At 34.8% G+C, this 22,803-nt stretch overlaps 1 protein-coding gene across 1 annotated transcript in view; it reads right to left on the bottom strand.

Annotated features, from left to right (window-relative positions):
• Positions 1–22,557, bottom strand: part of LOC136036217 (CCR4-NOT transcription complex subunit 6-like) — a 114,296-nt gene extending 91,739 nt beyond the window's left edge. The window contains exons 1-3 of the mRNA XM_065718310.1: positions 22,364–22,557; positions 13,911–14,040; positions 8,022–8,208 (exon numbers count right to left, since the gene is read on the bottom strand). Coding sequence (XP_065574382.1) covers positions 8,022–8,208; positions 13,911–14,040; positions 22,364–22,528 — 482 coding nt within the window. The 5' untranslated portion in view covers positions 22,529–22,557. The remainder of the gene's footprint in view (positions 1–8,021; positions 8,209–13,910; positions 14,041–22,363) is intronic.
• Between the last annotated feature and the right edge of the window lie 246 nt (positions 22,558–22,803).

Genomic DNA, 22,803 nt, shown 5'->3' with positions numbered 1-22,803 from the left:
CTTTAGTTTAGTATATGGTATACGTATATAATATACGTATACTTTAGCACAAGTATACTTTTAATTAGTCGTAAGTTTTGACTCTTTGTCCCAATTCTTTAAGAGCAACTCCTGAAACAGAATGGCCGTTTAATGAGAACAATAAGCCTTTTTTATGAATTTCCAAATCATAAGTAATAAAAGAGCGTCGGTGGGTGCAGAGTGGGGATAGGGGATGGTGCCTGAAACCACCATGAGAGAGCCGATTTTTCGCCATGATCTGATTAATGATCAAAAATTAAAATTTAGAAAAATAAGTTTTTCAACTGAAAGATTAAAATAGTAAACAAAACTCTAAAAAAAAACTGATTTTTAATATCAATAGATACATCAAAAGAATCAAATTATTATGCTGATTTAAGATATATAAGACTCATAAAATTTAGTGTTACCTATCAAAAGTTACACACCTGACAAAATTTAAACGACTTCTGTAACAGGGGGGTACCCCCCTAAAATTCCAGGAATTTTAATGAAAATCACAGGATCAGATTCAGCGTACCAAAGAACCATACTATAGAAGTTTCAAGGACCTATCTGCAAAACGTGGAATTTTGTCATTTTTTCCAGAAGACAGATCATGGATGCGTGTTTATTTGTTGGTTGTTATTTATTTTTCCCAGGGAGGGATCGTACTGAAATAATGATCCTATAACATGGTAGAGGGTTTTCAGAGACAGTTGAACACTTTTCAGGACAGCTGAATACTAAACTAGAGAGTTCAAAATTTGACAAGACAGAAGATGGATGGAAAAACTTTTCAACAGTGTTTACTGAATCATGAGGGCCATTTAATTAGAATAGGAAGTTTTTAAGTGCAACAGCTTGAACGTAAATAGCAAGTTAATAAGGAGGGGCAATCCTTCATGTACGGAACAAATCTCCCAAAATAGATATGCAAATTCTGTTTTAGTTTTTTAGGTACGTTTTGGGATTTTCAGTGGTGGGATGTGGGGATGCCCCCTCATTTGATATTTCGCTCTTTATGCCAAAGCATAACTTTGTATCCAAATCCTTTACGAACGCAAGGAATGAAACACAAGGTTTCACTTGTTTCTTTCTGGTATGACCAACTAATAAACTAAAACTGCTTTCTGAAATGAAAGTAAAAAGCGATGTTAAAACTTTGTAGGGAACATAAATTATTCACAGTTTTTATTACTAACATACGAATAAGGTGAACATAACACTCGATGCCTTTTTTACGCTCTTTCCGAATATAACAATCGCTTTACTCGGAAATTCAATTTCAAGCACATTACGGTCCCTCAAATATGAAACCTTTTTCCCTTGTATTTCTAGAAATAAAAGGATTAAAAGCAACAAACCTTACTTAATTGTATGCAGAATAATTGTAGCTAACACATTTCATCTGCAGCTCCACTATATTTTGCCTTCCCCCCCCCCCTCATGTACAAATATATAGCCGGCATTATATATTTCCTGTGTGTTTTCTGGTCCTTGATTTCGTCACAGTCGATTCAATTTACTCGTAAACCGCTTTAAACGAGTGATACTAACAGGGTTATATAAGTGGTATCATAAATATGATAAAAATTATCATCTTTGAGGGTCCTTAAACGGCTTAAAATTGGATCTCCAAACAAAGCGATCATTATACCCGGAAAGATAAAAAAAAGCATAGAATAGTATATTCAACTTATTCGTAGGTCAGTGATATAAACTGCCACAAATTTATCGGTTCTGTATGAGGGGGTTTTGGGCTCCTAAGCCCCTCTGCTCTTTGAGCTAAAGTCTGACTTTGTGTCCTAATTCTTTAAGAACGACTGCTCAAGCATAAGGGTCGTAGATTTAGAACAAGAAGCTCTTTTAAGCTTCAGCGTAAAGAGCGAGGGGTGAGAAGGGGAAGCCCTCCCCGCATTATACATACTATAATTTCTTTTTTTTTTATTTTAATGTAGGTACTTACTTTCATTTGAGAAAAGTTGCCTTCTTTTATTGTATTTCTGTTCACTTACACATAATATAATTAAGGTTACAAGGGCACCAACTGAACATTTTCCGGGTGGGGACACGAAAATAGCAGCAGAAGGTTGGGGGAAACTGGAATAATTCTTAGGATACATTTCTTAGGAATGAGTTTCTTTTTAAATCCACTTAGAAATAAGTTTTCAAATTAAAAGGCTAAATGACTCTATAAGGAAAGTGAAACTAAACATGGCAAATTTTATACAGCGTGAATTCCTGGCCAATTATTTTGGTTTGAATTGCTAAATATATCAAATGGCAATGTCTCTGGAATTACTAAGTTTATCAAGTTGAAACTCTCATTGAAGGCTGAAGGAGATAACGAGCTACATCAAAATGCAATACATGCATCCATTTTCTAAAAATGGAGCGTGTGCAACATCCCAGGGATGGTTAAGGGCATTAAATTGAAACTTCTCAGGGACAGCTAAGGGTTCTAAGTTTGACTCTTTCTCTTAACTCTACTTTTTAAAATAGTAAAAAAAAAACTTTAGTATAAAGAGCGGGGCGTTGATGAGCAAGTAGCCCCTTTCATACACGAAGTCATTTCGGTTCGTTTTAAGTTTTATTGCCGCTCCTTACTTTCAGTTAAAAAAAAACTTGTCTTTTAATTTAATTTCTGAACGTTTTTCAATCAATGCATGTTTGGATTTTGGCTCTCCGCAGATGAATAATTAAAAGGAAATTTGTAAATTTATTTTTTTGGCTAAATGACTTTCTCATAGTTTTGATCGAATGATTTTGAGAAAAAAAGGAGCGGGGGAAGAGGCCTAGTTGCCCTCCGATTTTTTGGTTACTTAAAAAGGCAACTAGAATTTTTAATTTTTTACGATTTTTTTTATGAGTAAAAGATACACGTAACTTACAAATTAGCTTACGCAACGAACTTCTGTGTTCTCATGTTTCTATTGCATATATGAGGGGGTTCAATCCCTCGTCGGTACCTCACTCTTTACACTAAAGCTTAAATTTTGTCCCAATTTCTTAAGAATGACCCCTGAATCAAAAAAGCTGTAGAATAAATAGTTGAAATCACTAAAAATACTTTAGCGTAAAGAGTGGGGTATTAGGAGGAGGTGAGCCCATCATTGCCTAATAATTTCTGTTCGTTTTAAGTTTTAGTGCTTCTCCTTACTTTCAGTTGAAAAAAGTTTTTCATATTTTTTTTTAAATAATACTAGAAAATCCTGCGCTTCCTTCATGAAAATTTTCTTCCCCCATGACAAATTCCTCCAAGGAAAATTCCCCCAACATATCCCCCTCTTCTCAACCCTCCCCCCCAATTTAAAAATCCCCCTGAAAACGGTAACTGTGGTGGAGTAAGCCATCCCTAAAGACATAGTTATAAGGTTTTTCGACTACGCTGAATAAAATGGCTATCTCAGAATTTTGATCCGGTGACTTTGGGAAAATAATTAGGGTGGAAGGGGGCCTAGGTGCCGTCCAATTTTTTGATCATCTAAAAAGAGCACTAGAACTTTTCATTTCCGTTAGAGTGAACCCTCTCGCAAGATTCTAGGACCACTGGGTCGATACGATCACCCCTGGGGAAAAAACAAACAAACAAAAAGACAAACAAATAAACACGCATCCGTGATCTGCCTTCTGGCAAAAAATACAAAATTCCACATTTTTGTAGATAGAAGCTTGAAACATTTACAATACGGTTCTCTGATACGCTGAATCTGATGGTGTGATTTTCTTTAAGATTCTATGACTTTTAGGGGTTGTTTCCCCCTATTTTCTAAAATAAGGCAAACTTTATCAGGCTCTTAACTTTTGATGGGTAAGACTAAACTTGATGAAACTTATATAATTAAAATCAGCATTAAAATTCGATTCTTTTTCGAAGCTATTGGTATAAAAATTCCATTTTTTTAGTTTTGGTTACTATTGAGCCGGGTCGCTCCGTACAACAGGTCAGTTCTTACGAACTGTTTGACTACGAGATACATAATTCTCACCAAAGAATCCTCACGACAAACTGGACAAAAAAGGTCTTAAACCGGATAATATGCAAAATAACTGGGCAATCTCTTATCATAGACACAATCAGGACAAGTAGGCGTGCAAGCAATCAACACCCGACAACTGCAGTACAGATGAAAGACGTGCAAAAACTAGTACATTCTCCTCTGGTAGTCATCGGGAGCGTGAAGAGGAGGAATACCAAAGAATACAATTCACCAAACACACCAGAAGGCCTTACTAAACACGAATCGCTATATCCATAAATGAGGATATAAAGGTTTAATGTACAAACGGTCTCATAGGACAAGAATGGTTGACATTTCCAGGAATCCTGAAGAAACAAACAAATATGCGAAAACAAATCCGAACATTTGGACCTAAGAATAAACTTATTCTAGCGTACTGGACCATTCTATTTCTCCCAATATCCTCTTCACAAAATGTTCCAAAAGTGTCTAGTAATATTTAATTACTTTACAAAAATAAAACAATGACAATATAATGTGCATTATACCGTCAATTTAACATTCGACAGATCTATTTACTAATCGGCAATATCCTGCCATCTAACACATTTAATTTCAGGAAAAAATCTTAGAAGTGGTCACTACAAGAAAAGTAAAGTTCCATAGCAAATGCACGACAACGTGGATCTCACTACGGGATGAAGTGCAAAGTAAAGCAATAGAGCAGGTAGCTGGAAGTACAGTCCAAAGAACAGGATCCAGCGAAAAGAAAATGTCTTTTAGCATTAGACAAGCCAGTGGAGCTTTTAACCGACTTATGAAAATTTCTCAATCAGCAATGATTCTTTGAAACTGACAATAAACTGTCCAACAATAATATCCTCTCCGCCTCCACATATAGCCTCCACGTCTTCGCAGGATATAGAGACACCACGCTCTATCAGCCACTTTTCACTTTATAGCACCCTAGCCTCTACTGACAGATGACATACAATAAAGAAGATTTCGCTACTAGGGCATATTATCTGTATAGTGGATGATCGACTTCCCAGAACCGTTCTGGCGTTGCAGCAAGAGAGGATCCAAAACACAGAAAGGGTGGAAAATAAGCTTCTTCACCTCACAAGCGGACCTGGCACACAGCCACGCGATTCAGCGGGAACAGGTCTGGGCAGTAGCACATAGGAGAATGACAGGCAACTCCAGCTTGGCTTTGGTGGTACAGGGTGAACTAACAACTAAATCCCATTACTATACTATTAAGCAAAGACGGTATCAGAAGCGAACTGGGTTCAAAACACAAAGATAAGCCACAATGTAATCAGACCATCTTCCTCTGGTCCATCAACGGCATATAAATTAATTTTTTGCAGCGAAGAGGGGGCATATACTAAAAATCAGTAGAATAAAAGACTACAAGACTGAGGAAGGCGTAAAAATTTAAATATCTCTATAATTTCAACTAAATTGTCTTAAATTTTTTTAGATAATATATCTATTCTCGGTAGTCTTTTTTTGGAATTTTTCCAAATAACACGGGAAGAAATTTTGGAGAATTTCTAAAAAAAAAAGCATACACTAATAAACGCCAGAGCTTCAGAAATACGACCAGTAAGAGCTGAAGGCCAGAATATGTTCCTATGGGATGGAGGTTCATCACCCCAAAAATTGCTTATTCAGGCCTAAACATGTCCGAGGGGTCTTTTTTTCCGTTTTTAGTCATATACTTTGCAGAATATTCATATTAGTGATGTCCTATTCTTCGTATGTCGGAAACACAGCGCTGCCTTACTCCTTCCTTGTATTATATATCATTAAACATTTGTATATAATGCATGTTGTCTATACTGTTAAAGTACACGGGTTCATTTCCAAATAGCATGTTAATTCCAATTAACATCACTTCATCACCATCGATCTTAGCTGTAACATAAATCTTGTTTATGACAGCTTAAATCATATAGCCAATGACATATTTCAAAAACAACTAAAAAATACGAGAACAAACTCTCCTTATTTTATTGCAAGGCTCAGGTATGGAAATGGGCAGTTCCTAACTAATGGGAGAAAGGAAAAGCATACGGAGGAGAGAAACTTCCATCTCAAAATCCTTCAAAAGTCACCTGTATAATAATCTCTTTTGCACTTTACTCTCTAAGTCAGTTTTGCTTTTTAGAAAAACACACCAATAAGGAAATATAAACTCTGTTACAAGAGCGCATTACATAGAAAAAGGCGAAATGTGCAAGTATAATTGATATGGAGAAGTTAGCTTTATCTTACATGTAATAAAAAGAAGATGAAGACCCTCCTTAAGTAGTAGCTGAAATTTCAATATAATTTATTCAAATAATCTGACTTAGAAATAAGTATTGTTCGAAAGTCGACACCACTAAATAATAGAGAAATCGTAAATCATATTACAAATACACAAGTTCGAAGATTTCCACAAATTTAACACCAAATAAATGTCATTTTCCAACACGAAACTTTTCAGTTTTAGTAATCTTCTACAGAAAAAACAGTTTAAAGCACCAAGAGCAGCAAAAATGAATTATTTCCTTAAATTAGATGAGCAGCAACCTTCAAAACAATATTAAAAAATTAGGAAAAACTGAAAATTCAGTTTTTACTGTAAAAGAACTTCATAAGCAGTTATGCAGTTAGGGTAGTGCCAGACTCAAAATAATAAATAAAAGAAAAGAAAGGTGCGTAAAAAACATAAGCGTAAAAGAGCTCTAGCAGGTGTAACTTTCCTGACTCCTGTAGCAGCAGGCAAACACTGACTTTAATTCTTATACCTGAGAAGGACTATAGAGCGAGCAAGATTGATTGGTGAAGAGGAACCAGATTCAGCAAAGCCGTTTTCCTTGAAGAATAATTCTAAGGATAATACCTGAAAAAACTAAAGAACCCTCCAGAATTTTTGACTATGATTCAGTTAACAAATAAACAAATGCAGCATATTGAACATTAGATTTTTGTCTTTTGTCATTCTTGGACTTCTTTGTAATTACCAATTTTGCTTTTCCATCAAAATGATACAGTAATACTTTTCAATAATGCCCAAGGTAATATTCTAGGTATACTACCTTTCTAAAGGAAATACTGTTGGATATATGAGCAGAACCTCAATTAAGCAGAATGCCTCTCGAGGAATCACATACATACTTATTTCTGAAACTGGAATTGGTGAATCTGAAAACGGTCATAAACATGAAAACTGATACTTCATAACTGGTTTGAGTCTGCATGGGTTCAATTTTATCGTTTTTCTTGTTTTTACATCTTGCTTCTATATAATACTTCATAACCAATACAAGTTAGTTTCCAAAACCTTCTGCATATTGATAATTGCTTCTCTTGTTGCACAGTATATGTTTTAGTTGACATGATTCCAAATTGTTATTCCATTATTTTAAGCAATTTCCCCTTATTTTGATTTTAATGCATCATTTTATAACCTTTATTTCTTTTTCCAAAGAGTCCTGACCTTAGCGATTTTCCTTTGTCCTAATATCAATTCCATAACTGTCCTGTTACTGTCACATCTATCCGTTTTCCAAATAATGAACCATTGACCCCTTTTGGATATTGTTTTTATCATTTTATTGAAATAAATGGGACCTGAACTCTTCATTATGCCTTTTTTAAGATAAAGAGGGGTTGGGAAACAAGCGTTAATGCCATACTAGATAATGTTTAACGTATTTTAGCAGAGTTAATATGATAGAAGGCATATGAGTGAGAAGGTATATTAATAGATTCAAGATATTGTCCGAGCTACGAGGGGATAATTGTATGGTTTTTGAATAGCACAATTCACAATCCCTTTTTTGTGTTGCCTCTTTTGTGGCCATTCTACGATTTCAAATAAAATTTGAGTGGAACCAATGATAAAAATGTGGTAGTGCCCTAGAAACTTCATAATTTTTTAAACAGCCAAAAGAAAAATGGTAAAAATCGTGGTTTTCATGTATGAAGAGACATAAGATTGGTTAAAGGAATTAAAAAATAATTTCATTTAGATGTCCTTGTACTTCAATAATAGTTTACCTTAAACAGACCAAGTCTCCAAGCTCAGCCGGCAATGACCTCAACTTGTTACAGCTTAAGTCAAGATGTTGAAGTGAAGTTAATCGCCCAATATCTGGCGGAATCCTCTGAAGACAGTTATCATTTAAATACAAACAGGTAAGGTGTTGTAGCTGCCATAAAGCTGGGCTCAAGTTTCTTATCGTACCTAAAATCAAAAATAAATTTAAAATCCAATAAAACGTCTAACAAAACTGACATAAAAACTGCACTTCCTGTTCAAACATCCAAATTACATTATAGTTTATTGGGGGCTCAAGCCATAAAGGTCATATATATATATATATATATATATATATATATATATATATATATATATATATATATATATATATATATATATATATATATATATATATATATATATATATATATATAAGTAAAGAAGCGTATGCCTACAACGCGTTATCATTTTTTTAAGCCATTTCGTATGGAAGGGGTAGTCAAAATTTCGGAAGGGGCTCATTCGAGTGGAGAATGAAGAATAAGGTGTCTTTTTTAAAAGCAGGAATTAGTTGGGTGGCAGCGATCCCTCCCCATGCCATTTTTTTGCTCCCCAGCTCCCGTAATCCAAAGAAATCTGATTCAAATTCTAGACAATAATTTTGTCAAAAATAGTCCTAAGGTCCAATAAATATACCTTCGGGGATGAGATTAACCAGTCAAGTATAACTCAATAAATATACCAGTCAAGTGAAACTCAAATTTGACTTAACGGAAGATGGAGGTATGAAATGCACTATGTGTATCCCAGTTATCGAATAGCATATCTGCAAAATCTCAAACGACTTAGGAGATGAAGTTAAAACTTTCAGATATTGCTGGGAAAAGAAAGGAAGAGGGACATTGCTATCCCTATCATTGCTCTGCAGAGATATTGCTAGGAAAAGAAATTTTATATTTGATCTATCTAAATACTTTTACAAAGAGTTTCATTGAGTCTGATAATATATACACAGTTAAGTAATTAGAAAAAAATAACCTGCGTTGCCAGCTTATCAAAATGGTATATAGGCAATATCTTGGGAGTGGCCAGGGGTATCAAATTGAAACTTTCAGGTAGATTTTCTTGGGGGGGGGGGCAAAAAGTGCTGAACTATGACTTGCAGGAGAGAATGGAGCTACATCAAAAGATACGTGTGTACATCCAGCTTATCAAAATACCATGTTCTAGGTAGGTTAGGAGAAAGAACACCCGGCCATCTACTTAAGCCTCTTCCGACCAAGGTCAAAGAAATAACAATGCATCTTCAGTATCTTGTGATTTAACTCCCCTTTCTCCCGTAAGTCATGGTTATTTGTCCCTTCTCCCGAAAAATCTACCTGAAAATTTCAATTTGATACCCCAGTCCAGTCCCGAGATATTGCGTATACACCCTTTTTTTTAACCTGACGAGACAGTTTTTTTTTATCTTGTTACTTAACTGTAAGTAGATTATTCGTCTCACAGATGTATTGAATTTTTTTCGGCCAAAACCACCTTTCTACTCTTATTCATCCATCCTTTAAGTGACTTCGTGTGCTAACTATTAATGCTCAAACTTTATAGATCTACTAGGGAAATTCTGCTAATTTATATATTTAGCAGTTTTTTTTCATTTTTCTATTTAATGCTATGTTCTCCCATGGCCTTTGCTTTTTTTTTTTTTTTTTTTTTTTTTTTTTTTTTTTGTCCCTTCTCCCAAAAAATCATTCGAAATAATCCACATAAACAAGGAAAAGACACAACTCTGTTAAAATCCTGCATACCAAGCCACCTACTAAACTCTCTTCCAACCATAATCACTGAACCAATACTAATGTTGTACGTGTCAATTATCACTTAATCTGCACATCTTATATCATCATCGCAGCAATAACTACAACCTAGTAAAGAAGCAATAACTAGCAACCAAAGTAAACAAAAAGTAAAAAACATGTTTAAAAATAAAAGACCAGCTAGTGAGAAATCATGTGCTGATCATTGTTATTTGCTGCTAATTCAGTAACAGTAACTATTATGTCGATTAGTCTCAATAGTAAAATGCTATTTTGAAAACTAACTTATGAGAATTCCGAATAATAGCCTGAAAACCTTCGAAAATGGCATCGGATTGAAACAAAAAATATACCACTGGTATTGCCATTGCCGACAACCATGTACAGGTAACTTAGAGCCTCCTGGGTTGAACAACAAGCACTTTTTTGCATGGGTAGCACTAATATGTCCTTTTTTTTCGTCACCGCTATCAGGGCACAGGAACATCATAGAGAGCTGTTTAAGTGCTCATTTAAAAGGAAATTGCAATATCTAGTGCCTTTTGTAAGTAACCAAATACAATATCTAAAACACAATTCAATTTTTGACAAAAAAAACTGCAACTTCATACACGAGATGATATAACAGATGTATTTCTTGACAAGAGATGATTGGGCACGCACATCTTTTGAAAAATTGTTTTTTGGTATTATTATTTCATATTTGAGTGATTCCCAGCCTGGCTCCCTTTAGTTTGTTCTTTACTATACTGGCAATGAAGAAAAAGCCGAAGACCTCTTCCCATGTTTAATATATAATTATTAATTATATAATTAGTAATATATAATTAGGTTGCAGCAATAGCTACAACTTAGTAAAGAACAAATCACGGCCCAAAGTAACAAAAAATAAAAAAAAAACATTTTAAACAAGAGCCAAGAGCTCATATGGCACTTGTGACGAGGTCGAAAGAGCCAAGAGCTTCTTCCCACCAAGTTTCATTACAATCTCTCCACTCTATACATTTTCCAATATTACCGGGTTCCCCCTCCAACTCCCCCCTGAATCCGGTCGGAATTTATAATAAGAGCTCTGATACATGAGGTCCTTCTAAATATCAAATTTCATTAAGATCCGATAACCCGTTCGTAAGTTAAAAATGCCTCTTTTTTTCTGATTTTTCCTAATTAACACCCCCCCCCCAACTCCTTTATAGAGAGCCAATCCGACCTGCTTATGTCAGTCAAGTATCTAAGACTTGTGCTTATTCTTCCCAAACCAAGTATTATCACGATCATTCCACTCTAAGCGTTTTCCAAGATTTTCGGTTTACTCCTCCAACTCCCCCAATGTCACCAGATCCATTTGGGATTTGAAATAATAGCTCTGAGACTTGAGTTCCGTTTAAATATCAAATTTCATTAAGATCCGATGAACCGTTCGTAAGTTACAAATACCTCATTTTTAAAATTTTTCCAAATTAACGGTCCCCGCACTCCCCCCCAGATGGTCGAATTGGGGAAACGACTATTTCCAATTTAATATCGTCTGGTCCCTGTTATGCCTGCCAAATTTCATCGTCCTAGCTTATCTGGAAGTGTCCAAACTAGCAAAACCGGAACAGACAGACCGAAAGTAAAATAAGAGCTAAGAGCTCATATGGTACTTGTGACGAGGTCGGAGAGCCAAGAGCTCATAGGGCAAGAGCTCTAGCAAAATTCTAAGAATCAAAAGAATGATTTAAAAGGAAAATCAGACGCTTAATACTGGTCAGGCTATAAAATAAGAGCTCTGACTCACGATATCCTTCAAAATATCAAAATTCATTAAGATCACCCATTCATACGTTAAAAATACCTAATTTTTCCTCTCCCTTCAGCCCCTCCCCCCAGATGGTCGAATCGGGGAAAACGACTTTATCAAGTCAATTTGTGCAGGTCCCTGACACGCCTACCAATTTTTATCGTCCTAGCACTTCCAGAAGCACGGAACTCGCCAAAGCACTGGATCCCTCCCCCCTCTAAGTCCCGCGTTTTCCAAGCTTTCCGGTTTCCCCCTCCGACCCCCCCCCAATGTAACCAGATTTGGTCTGGAATTAAAATAAGACCTCTGAGACATGAATTTCTTCTCAATATCAAATTTCATCATGTCTCAATTTTTCTAATTTTTCCGAATTAAAACAAACCCCCCAACTCCCCCAAAGAGAGCAGATTCAGTCCGGTCATGTCAATCACGTATCTAGGACTTGTGCTTATTTTTCGCACCAAATTTCATTCCGATCTCTCCACTCCAAGCGTTTTCCAAGATTTCAAGTTTCCCCCTCCAACTCCCTTCAATATCACCGGATACAATTGGGATTAAAAATAAGAGTTCTGAGGCATGAGGTACTTCTAAATATCAAATTTCATTACAATCCGACCACCAATTCGTAAGTAAAAAATACCTCATTTTTTTCAATTTTTCCTCTCCCTCCAGCCCCCCAGATGGTCATATCGGAGAAACGACTGTTATCAAGTCAATTTGCACAGGTCCCTAACACGCCTACCAATTTTCATCAAACTAGCATGTCCAGAAACACTTAACTCACCAAAGCACTGGAAATCCCCTCCTAACTCCCCCAAAGAGAGCGGATCCAGTCCAGTTATGTCAACAACGTATCTAGAACATTTGCTTATTCTTCCCACCAAGTTCAATCCCGATCTCTCTACTGTAAGTGTTTTCCAAGATGTCTGGTTTCCATGATTTCTGTTTACCTCCTCCACCCCCTATGTCCCCAGATACGATTTGAACGGAAAACGGAGCATGGGAGACTCAAGATCTTTCTATATATCAAGGTTCATTAAGACCCGATCACCTATTTTAAGATAAAGATACCTCAATTTTTAAGCTTTCCAAGATTTCCAGTTTCCTCCTCCAACTCCTCCAATGTCACCCAGATCTGTTCGGGATTTTAACTAAGAGCTCTGAAGCACAGGATCCTTCGATATCAAATTTCATTAAGGTCTGATCACCCGTTCGTAAGTTAAAAATGCCTCATTTTTTGTATTTTTTTTTCCTAATTAGAAATACCTCTTCAACTCCCCCAAAGAGAGCCAATCCGGTCTAGTTAATTAAATCACGTATCTAGGACTTGTGTGTATTCTTCCCATCAAGTATTATCACGATCTCTCCACTCTAAGCATTTCCCAAGATTTCCAGTTTCTTCCTCCGACTCCCCTCAATGTCACCAGATCCGGTTAGGATTTAAAATAAGAGCTCTGAGATACGAGGTCCTTCTAAATATCAAATTTCATAAGGATCCAATCAACCATTCATAAGTTAAAAATACCTAATTTTTTTCTAATTTTTCCAGATTACCCCCCCCCCCACTTCACCAAAGAGAGTAGATTCGTTCCGGTTATATCAATCACGTATCTAGGCCTTGTGCTTATCTATCTCACCAAGTTTCATCCCAATCCCTCCACTCCAAGCGTTTTCCAAGATTTCAGGTTTCCTCCTCCAACTTCCCTAATTGTCACCAGATCCGGTTGGTATTTAAAATAAGAGCTCTAAGACACGACATCTTTCTAAATATTAAATTAAATTCAGATCCGATCACCCATTCATAAGTTAAAAATACCTCTTTTTTCTGAATTAACTGCCCCCACTCCCCAGATGGTCGAATCGGGGAATCGACAATCTAATTTAATCTGGTCTGGTCCCTGATACGCCTACCGAATTTTATCATCCTAGCTTATCTGGAAGTGCCCAAACTAGCAAATAAGGACAGACAGAGAGACCGACAGAAATTGTGATCACTATATGTCAATTAGTAAATATCAAGTGCCATAAAAACTGACAAGTGCATAAAAAAATGTCATTCAGTGCTGATTCTTGAAAGACATTGACTCGAATATTTCACCTTCTATCAAAGCTACTTAGAATATCATTGATACATCCCACATAAAACTTCAAAAGACTTTCCTTTCTAATGCACATACCATACAAAGTCTTTGTCAAGGCCTTTTTACTAGCTGAATCAGATGCCCATTTATAATCTACTACAGTCAGGACAAAAGTAGTTTGATAATTTGGACACTTCTCAAACATTAATCTAAACCAGAGTATTTTACCAGTAATTTCAAGTTCTGGCCAGTGAGATTTCTTCCCACTAGCAATATCATCTGATGTCATCAAAGTGTGGAGCCTTCTAGGTGAGAGGGCCATTTCTCCAAATTTTTCCTTTCCTGGTCTTGACATCACCTATAAAAAGAAATTGTTGTCTTTCATTGTAGAGTAGTTTCCTTCCCAAGACTTTTTTCCTTCTTTAAATACAGCAGAGAAAAACAGGTCTTCAAAGAAAAAACAAACATATTTAACAAAAGAAAAGAACCAAAGCCTTTTCTGAACAAGGTCTAATGTTGGCTTTAAGTAAACATTAAGAGTCAGGAAATTTAATTCTATATTTTAATAGTGTCAAATACAAAGTTAAGCCCAGATTCAGTATGAAAGTAAAGCTAAGTCCAAGCTATGGATTAATTTGGTGCAATACCAGCAAAGTCACTGATTCCGAGAAGAGTAAGTTTAGTTCAAGCTGGAGACTGACTTTGAGAAAAAAGAGTTAAGTCATGACTGGGCACTAAACCGACTTAACGAATATTTAGGCTTCACATCCAGACTTTTTTGCTGTATAAAATTTCTTACAGCTATAACATACAAGAAAATAGTATAAAAGTAAACAGTATACAACAAAAGATTAAGATCTAGATTAAGAAAAAGATAAGATCTTTTTGTATACAGCAAAAAGTTAAGATCTAGAAACTACAGCTATGGTTTAGTAAAAGTTCTAAACAAAATCCAGCATGGTAAAAAAAACACCATATAAACTGGGATAATTAAACTGAAATAGTTGCTTTTCACCTGTTCCTAATAATCATATTTACCAAGCTTATGCAAAATAAAAATATTAATTTTTATTAAAATCCCATATCTGAAGACGGCATTCAACACGATATTATACCGAAATTTGTTAGCTTTATTTAGTTTTTTGTCACCATGCTGGGTTTTGTTTTGTTTTGAACTTACACAAGACAACACCTATTGCTTTTCAGTTTTATAGTCCTACAGTTAACATATAATAAAACTATTTCAATTATGAAATCAACAATTTTCTAGGAGTTGTATTAAGTTTTATTTTTCAGGAAAACTTGATGATGTGTAGAACTACATTAAACAATATTATGTGCGTCCAGATTTTCAAAAGGATGTATATTATTAAAAACTGTTGAAAAAAACTTATAAATAATAAGCCAAACTACAGACTCTTATAGAAAAAAAAAACAAATAGATTCAAAATATTCATTTCTTTTCCAATGAAAAAGACTATCTCAATAAAAACAAACAGAGATTAAAGTAAAAACTTTTTTCACAAAATAACTTTTTCAAAGAAAAGTAAAGAGCTACATTAAACCGAACATCAGCAAAAATAAAGTCTCAAGATTTCCCAAGCCTAAAACCACCAAAAATAACCATCTATAAATAAATGAAACCCAAAAGTACAATAATAACCTAAGTCAAACTCAAAATGAGCAGTAGCTATGATGAGTTTGCCTGATATCCCCCCCCATGACTTCAGAAGATCAGAACATAATTTACACTACAGAAAATCAAATGCATTTTAAATTTTTTCCTTTTTGAATTTTAATAAGTGCAAATTATTATGACTTCAAGGAATAAATATCAGAATATGTACACTAAACTGTCAATCAACATTCAATTGCTGATTTGTTCAGTAATCTTGGTTATGATTTTTTTTTCTTTCTTTTGTGTGTGTGTGTGTGTGTGCGTTTAATATTATGAGAAATAAAGATTGTTCCCATTAAAAATTAAATTCTGTTCTGGTCTTCAGAAGGCATGGGGGAGGGGATGTCAGCCCCACTCATCTTAGTTTTTGCTAGTTTTAAGTTTAACTTGGTTATTAATTATAGAGTCTGTTTTTTTGGGCTTCACTTATTTATTGATGGTTATTTTTTTGGAAGTTTTATACTTGGAAAATTATTTGACTTTAATTTGGCTTAATGTGGTACTTTACTTTTCTTTGGAAAACTTATTTTTTGGAAAAAGTTTTAATTAATTACTTATAAGACAGATGTCTAATAGGATAAAAAACGATAGAAATATCCCATTTGATTCTCAACTCAATGCTCTTTCCAAATACAATATATTTTAAGTGCTTCCTCTGCTATAACTTGTTGACCTAATAGTCAAGCCATTGAGTGGATTGAGTCTGTTTTGATAATTGTGGGTATTGTACATAGAAGCCCTAATGCTCTAGAGTTTTAGACTTTGAACCTAATTTGGCTGCTATGCTATTTGAAGGGACATCTGGCTTTACAAATTATGGTCTTGTCCTCATGGGTTACTTTAACCTTCCTGAAATTCTTTAGATTGGTGGATCTGGCTTTTGCATAAGAGATTCTCCTTTTCTATCTTCTCTCTCTACCAAACAATCTCTTAAACAACTCGTTTTAAAGAGGGTCAAGATTCTAACATCCTTGATCTAGTCATACTCAGTAATACAGAAGCTTTTATTGAGAATAAATTATAACACCTGTTGGAGTGACCATATTGTAATCATTTCAGAGCTATGTTTTGGATATTATACAAGCTTTCTCTAAACAACAAAAATATACTGGTCTCCAAAAAAAATTACTAAAATTAGTTACGATCAACTGAGTACTTAGGATATTGAATAGAGTTGAAAAAGCATCAAGGCTAAAACTTTGCATGCTGAAATGTCTTTTCCCAGAATTTTTGGGCTATACAGGTTAAAAGAATACAATTTCTCATCGCCAAAATTAGTAGACAAATTAATTATCAATTAGTTAGTAGCACTAATTAATTAGTAGACTAAAAAACTGGGGCAATTATCAAGTCTACACATCTTTTCATAACTAGGCAACTAACCTAATCAAGGGGTTGAGGAGGAAGTTTGAAGAAGATTAAGCAGAAAAAGTTAAAGATAACCCAGAACTTTATGGCACTATGCCTCCCAGAAATATTGCAGTAGACATTCAATCCATGATGTACTGTGCAAAAGTCTACTTGTTGCTGATCTGAAGCTGAAAGTTGAAATAATCAACTATCAAACCTCGCCGGTTTTTGTCTCCTATGATTCTCTACTTTTTTCCCCTCCTCCTGTATATGATATATTGCTTAAAATATAACCAAGTTTAGTTACTGATACAACAGAATCTTGGCCACTTTCCTTGCTATTCAACTCATCATTGAGTCCTTCCAGACTTCCACTGAACTGGAAAACTGCCTACATCATTCCTACACTAAAGAAGGATAGAAAGGACCTTGCTGAAAACCATCAACCTATAAGATTTACATCCACAGTTTTTAGAATTTTTGAAAGAATAACCAATTTGACAATTATTAAGCACTTTGAAACAAATAATCTCTTGCACACCTTACAGCATGGATTTTGTTCTGGAAAGTCTATAGAACCAATCTTTTAAAATAGTATGACTACATCACTAGGTTATTTGATTCAGAGGCACCTGTTGGTACAATTTTACTTGAGTTTTGTAAAGGTTTTGACAAGGTTTATTACAAGAGAATTGTAATTCAGATGTGTGCAGTTAAGCTTGAAGAAAAATCCCTGCTCTAGATCCTTAATTTTTCTCACTAGTAATCTCACTGTGTTTAGCTATTTGATGGTTCTGGCAGTCATATTCTTATTTCCTCCCAACAAGTAATAAACAGAGTTCCTCAGGGAAGCATCCTGGGTTCTATACTATTTAACATATTTATCAACGATGCTCTTTCTATTAACGTCAGTAAGCTAACACTCTATGGTGAAAACTTAAAACTTTTTGGGCCATCCTTGTTATGTGAAGAATAATCTTGAACTGCTTGGTTAATGGGCTACAGCTGGTTTCTAAAATTTAATATCACTAAGTGTCACATCATTCACTTTTCCAAAAACAAAACAAAAAAAAATTCTTGTTGCTTTTATTTTCTGTCTGGCCATCCAATCTTTCCTGTGAATAATGAGTGAGATCTTGATATAATTATTCACAATGAATCAAAATTCAGTGCCCAAGCTGAGAAGCCTGCTGCTTCAAGTCTGGCATTGACCAAGCACACCCTCTCCACTCATTCACCCAAACTCATTAGACAGTCAACACTCTTGCAGAATTATTTCCTGTTGTTGTTCCTGATTCAAAAGCCAGAGTTCATCAGCTGAAATTTGTAAAGCAGTCTACTATATAACACTCAATTCTTATCCTCAAGAGCTGTCACTGATTAGAACAAACTCTTTTAAGATACAGTTACTGCTGACCTGGTTTACATATTCAAAAAAAGGCTGGATTCTGAGTAATCCTCCAGAGGGTGGAAACTTAACTGGGAAGCTACTGATCATCTAACTGTGCATGATCACTAAACAGCACTCTAAACAACTTATCAATCATCATTTCTAGAGCTTCACAAGGAAAAATCTTCAGATTACTCCAAGCTGCAATCTAAGGTAATATAGCAGATGTTGCAACTGTACCTCAGCCCTCTCTCCTAATGGAGGACAGATATAGTTTCAGACTTAAGCTACATACAAAAATTTGCTAGTTCTGCAAGTTTGCTATCATTTATTGTAACTGTTACTCATCAACAGTTAGTTTTAAATATCAAATAAAGCCAATTTGTTAAAATAAAAAAAAATGAGCAAACTCTGTACATAGTTTAGGATTACATATGGCCCCATTAGATGGTGAATGGAAGCAGTGGTGTAAATGAAGGAAATTATTGGGTGTGATGGGGTAGGGCAAATTCTGTCTTAGTAGCCAGTCAAAAGTGAAATGAACTAGCGAAAATCCTATAAAGGGGACAGTTATGCCTAATTAACCACTGTACAACTTATGCTTTGAAAAAAAAAAAATTAGGTATATAACACAATCAAGTACAGACACATTCAAATACATAAACATATTAAAAAAAATGTCTGCAGTATGACTGAAGTACAAGTGAAAAGCACTGTTCTAATGCAAAATGCTACTGCTTCAGGGTAGCAAACTTCCTGACTGCAATATTATAGTCAATATTTTGACTGGGATGCAATGATTAATAAATCCAAAATTTGCTCATCAATCCAAATTGTTTAGATGTTGGGAGATATATTCAAATCCCCTTAAGCATTGAAAAGAAATCTTCCATTTAAGGCAGTTGAAACAGGGAGTATTACATCAATTTCAAAGGCCTCTGAGATGGTAGCAAAGTGATTTTTGTGTAAAGGTAAGCAAGAGCTTTTAATGGGCATTCTGCCTTCATACTTTGTAAATAAGATTTTGCTAAGATTTTGACTGATGGTGTTGCAAAGTCATGTACAAAATTATTTACTAGGCATGCATCTGGGAACTTCAGTGAGCTTAGGTTAAAGGCTTTTAAGCCTTAAATTAACAAGAAGTTTCCTCTGACCCTTTGTCTCAGGTCCAAAGTTGCTTGGTTAACTATTAAGTATAGAATATCTTTCTTATATGCTCTACTCATGACACCTACACCATCAAAACATTGAGTATTGACTGTTTTAGCAAGGGATAATACATCCAATTCTTCAAGACAAGCACTTCCTGGTGTCTCTAATAGCATTTAGTCAATAAACAAAATAATATAATGCCAAAAAATGTCATAAAAAACATATTCTATACTTCATAGTCAACCAAATAACTTTGGACCTGAGACAAAGGTTCAGAGGAAACTTCTTGTTAATTTAAGGCTTAAAAGCCTTTGACCTAAGCTCAATGAAGTTTCTGGATGAATGCCTAGTAAATAATTTTGTTAATGTCTTTGCTGCACCATCAGTCAACAAGTTGATCTTTGATTGCCCATCAATTAACAATCTATTGAAAACTGTCTAAAGCTTTGTTTTTATTTGACAAAAAAAAAAGCTTATGATTTTATTTCAAACCTAGTGCCAGATTACATATATATTTTTTAAAATTTTTTCCCAAAAATTCCCCCCCAAAAAAATTGATCTTAGAACTGGCAATCCAAAAATTTTGGTTATCCCTTTGTAATTCAATTGGCTTTCCCTGTAGGCAGCATATAATAAAAATGATCTTAGTTTCCCAATTGTCTTTAAAGACTGTGGACATGGTCAGTAATAAATCTTTGAACATGTTAAGCAATAAATGCATACAGTAGGGAGATCAATGCCAATACAGCAGGCTTTTATATACCATTTATTTTCTATCTGAGGCTGTTGCCCCAGTGAATCAATAAGTCAAAGCACCCCCTACTTTTTTTGCATTTTCATGTAACCTTTGCATAGTTGTTTTGTCTCATAATATTTTTTGAAAGAGATCTATTGGGTTATGAGGGACCCCATAATTTAAAGGATTTGCAAGGTAGCACACCCTTTAGCAGATTTCTCAGGGCCTAAAAAGTATATCTGGCCATATAAATGCAGTTCAAAATCACCTTCAGGGGCCAGGGGAGGAGCTCCAGCATTTTATTGGAGTGGAGGGTCAAGATAGTCTATATCTTACTAGTCAAGGGGCATTTACTATGTAATAGTTATGTTCTCTAGATTATTAGGGGCATGAAACTGTTGCTTGTAATTTTCACTGCTATTTATCTTCTAGCTACATATTTGTTTGTTGCTTTATCATTACTTCAGGCATTTTTCTAGTGCCCTGTGCCTTAGCTACTTGAATTGGTCTTCTAACTTTTGATCATCAAGGTTGTTCATTTTCACCTGGGCATTTACATTTGTCAGGTTGTTCTCTTAATTGTATTTAATTTGATGGTCTGTTTTGAGCTTATGTTTTTGTCCTCTTTTGTTCTCATTTTGAGCATACATTATTTTATATTTTTGTAGGCCTACTCAAGATATTATGAAACTACATAAATACCTATTGAAACTTATATTACCAAACATGAATATATGAGTTTACATATTTCTAAGATGTATCCTATAAATTCCTCTAAGAAATTCTAAAATCTGATTTTCTAGTGTCTTCACTTCTAATCATAAACTTGAAGAACTAACATACCAGAAAAAAAATCAATGCTGACATTAATATGTTTTTAACCACTTTTTAATGACTTAACTAGTGCTGATAACTTCTTTGTATGGTTACAAAAATAAATGGTAAAATTCTAGTTGATTGACTTTTGGCTATCTTGGAAAGGTTAGGAAAATGAAACTTTCAGGGATGGGTCTAAAGGCTAAAGTATGTCCTGGGAAGGTATCATCTCTACTCCATCTCCCTCTAGAGGGTCCTGACCTTTAAAATATGTGTGTTGTAAAACTGAAACCTTGCAAAACATATCTTCTGATTGAATTAAGTAAAACAAAATTGTTTTCAGCTTCACAACTTTGCTCAATCCCAATTTACAAGATTTTAAAGACATGCAAATACATTTCCTAAATTTTGAACAAAACATTGATACAGCTCAGAATTCTACTCAAATAACAGGAATTGCATTTTCAGAACTAAAGGCAGAGAAAAGACAACTGGTAACTGAAAATTAAGGAAAAATGTTTTTGTGAAAATTTCAATACATATAGACCTGTAACATAGGCAAATTTCCAGACCCTCTAGAGGGAGAAGGAGTGGAGGTGGGTACTTCAAAATACCTTCCCAGGACATACTTTAGCCTTTAGACTCATCCCTGGAAGTTTCATTGTCCTAACCTAAACCCTTTCCAAGAAAGCCAAAAGTCAATCAACTAGAATTTTACCAAATCAATTCCTTTGGGGCCTCTTTAAGGGCTCAAGATGCAAATAGCCCCAAAAACAATAATTGAATAAAGAAAGAGGATAAAAAAAGGCATCAAATGATGTTTTCACTTTCATCTTAGCTAGACAATATGACCCACTAGGAATTTACCAGTGTATATAGGAGGGGGGAGGTAGCTATAGCCTGTATGCTACAAAATATGTTGCTTAGCCTGGGATTATAGACAACTTCATTAGGGAGGGGCTGGGATGCACTTCTTACAGTATATATATTAATCAGGATAGTTGGAAAGAGCATCAAGTAGGCTAGTATGCTCATCCTTTAAATAGGCTATTAAATTTAATTTCAAAATACTAAATTTACCACATTGGGGTGGGGGGCTGAGATATTATGAGACCAAAAACAATCATTGCAATCAACATGCACAATGGTTAGCCTAAGCTACTTCCCCCTAAAAATTGGCCTAAGTTCAATGTATTATCTGTATTACCCCTGTGAAAAGCCATTTAAAGATAAGACAGTTCAAACAGGGGGCTGCGTATCAATTCCTACATTCCATTTTTAACTATACCATAAAAGGTAATAATTGTTTTTCAATGCCGGTAAATTAATTATGGAATATAGGCTAGTAGCTTAAAAAACAGTGAAAAGTTGAAGTTTTCTAAGGTAAGCAAGGATTTACACTTTCAATAGTAATATAGGATCAAATTTGACCAAAATATAAGCTGTAATGCACAAAAAGCTGCGTTATATAGAGGAGGGGGGATTACCTCAGTCTTCTAAAACATCCTAGGGTCTAAAATTGACTTATAGACCTAGGCTGAGTTGGTACATTGGCCTACCTGGCTAGGATGTGGCATATTCAGGTACACAGTCAAGTTAAAATCTTTCCCAATTTTGTTGCTGTTATTTGTGGTTATTATTGTGTATAAAACATTTAGATTATTTAAAATATCTGTCCCTATATGCAAACAAAGCAGAGTTCTCTTTCGCTTCTTCTTTATCATTTAATTATGTCCTTTTTCTGTTGTCGCCAGTGTTTTTGAGAAGAGGGCAATAGCCTTGAAGTTAAATGTGAAACATGCTGTGAGCTTACTAAAAATTAAGCTGTTTCTTTTCATTAATTAAGTTCAAGATTATCAAACTAAAGACGAGCAGAAGCAAAGTCACAAATAATTCAAATTTACAACGAACAGCAATCACTATCAATGAATAAATGAGACCAAAAACGAACAAAAATCACAACGACCAATCAAGTCAAATTATAAATGAAAAGAAAATA

The sequence above is a fragment of the Artemia franciscana genome, chromosome 15, assembly GCF_032884065.1.
Source record: "Artemia franciscana chromosome 15, ASM3288406v1, whole genome shotgun sequence".
Taxonomy (NCBI): Eukaryota; Metazoa; Arthropoda; class Branchiopoda; order Anostraca; family Artemiidae; genus Artemia; species Artemia franciscana.
Note: the sequence above shows the minus strand (reverse complement) of the source record. Positions and strands in the feature narration are given on the sequence as shown.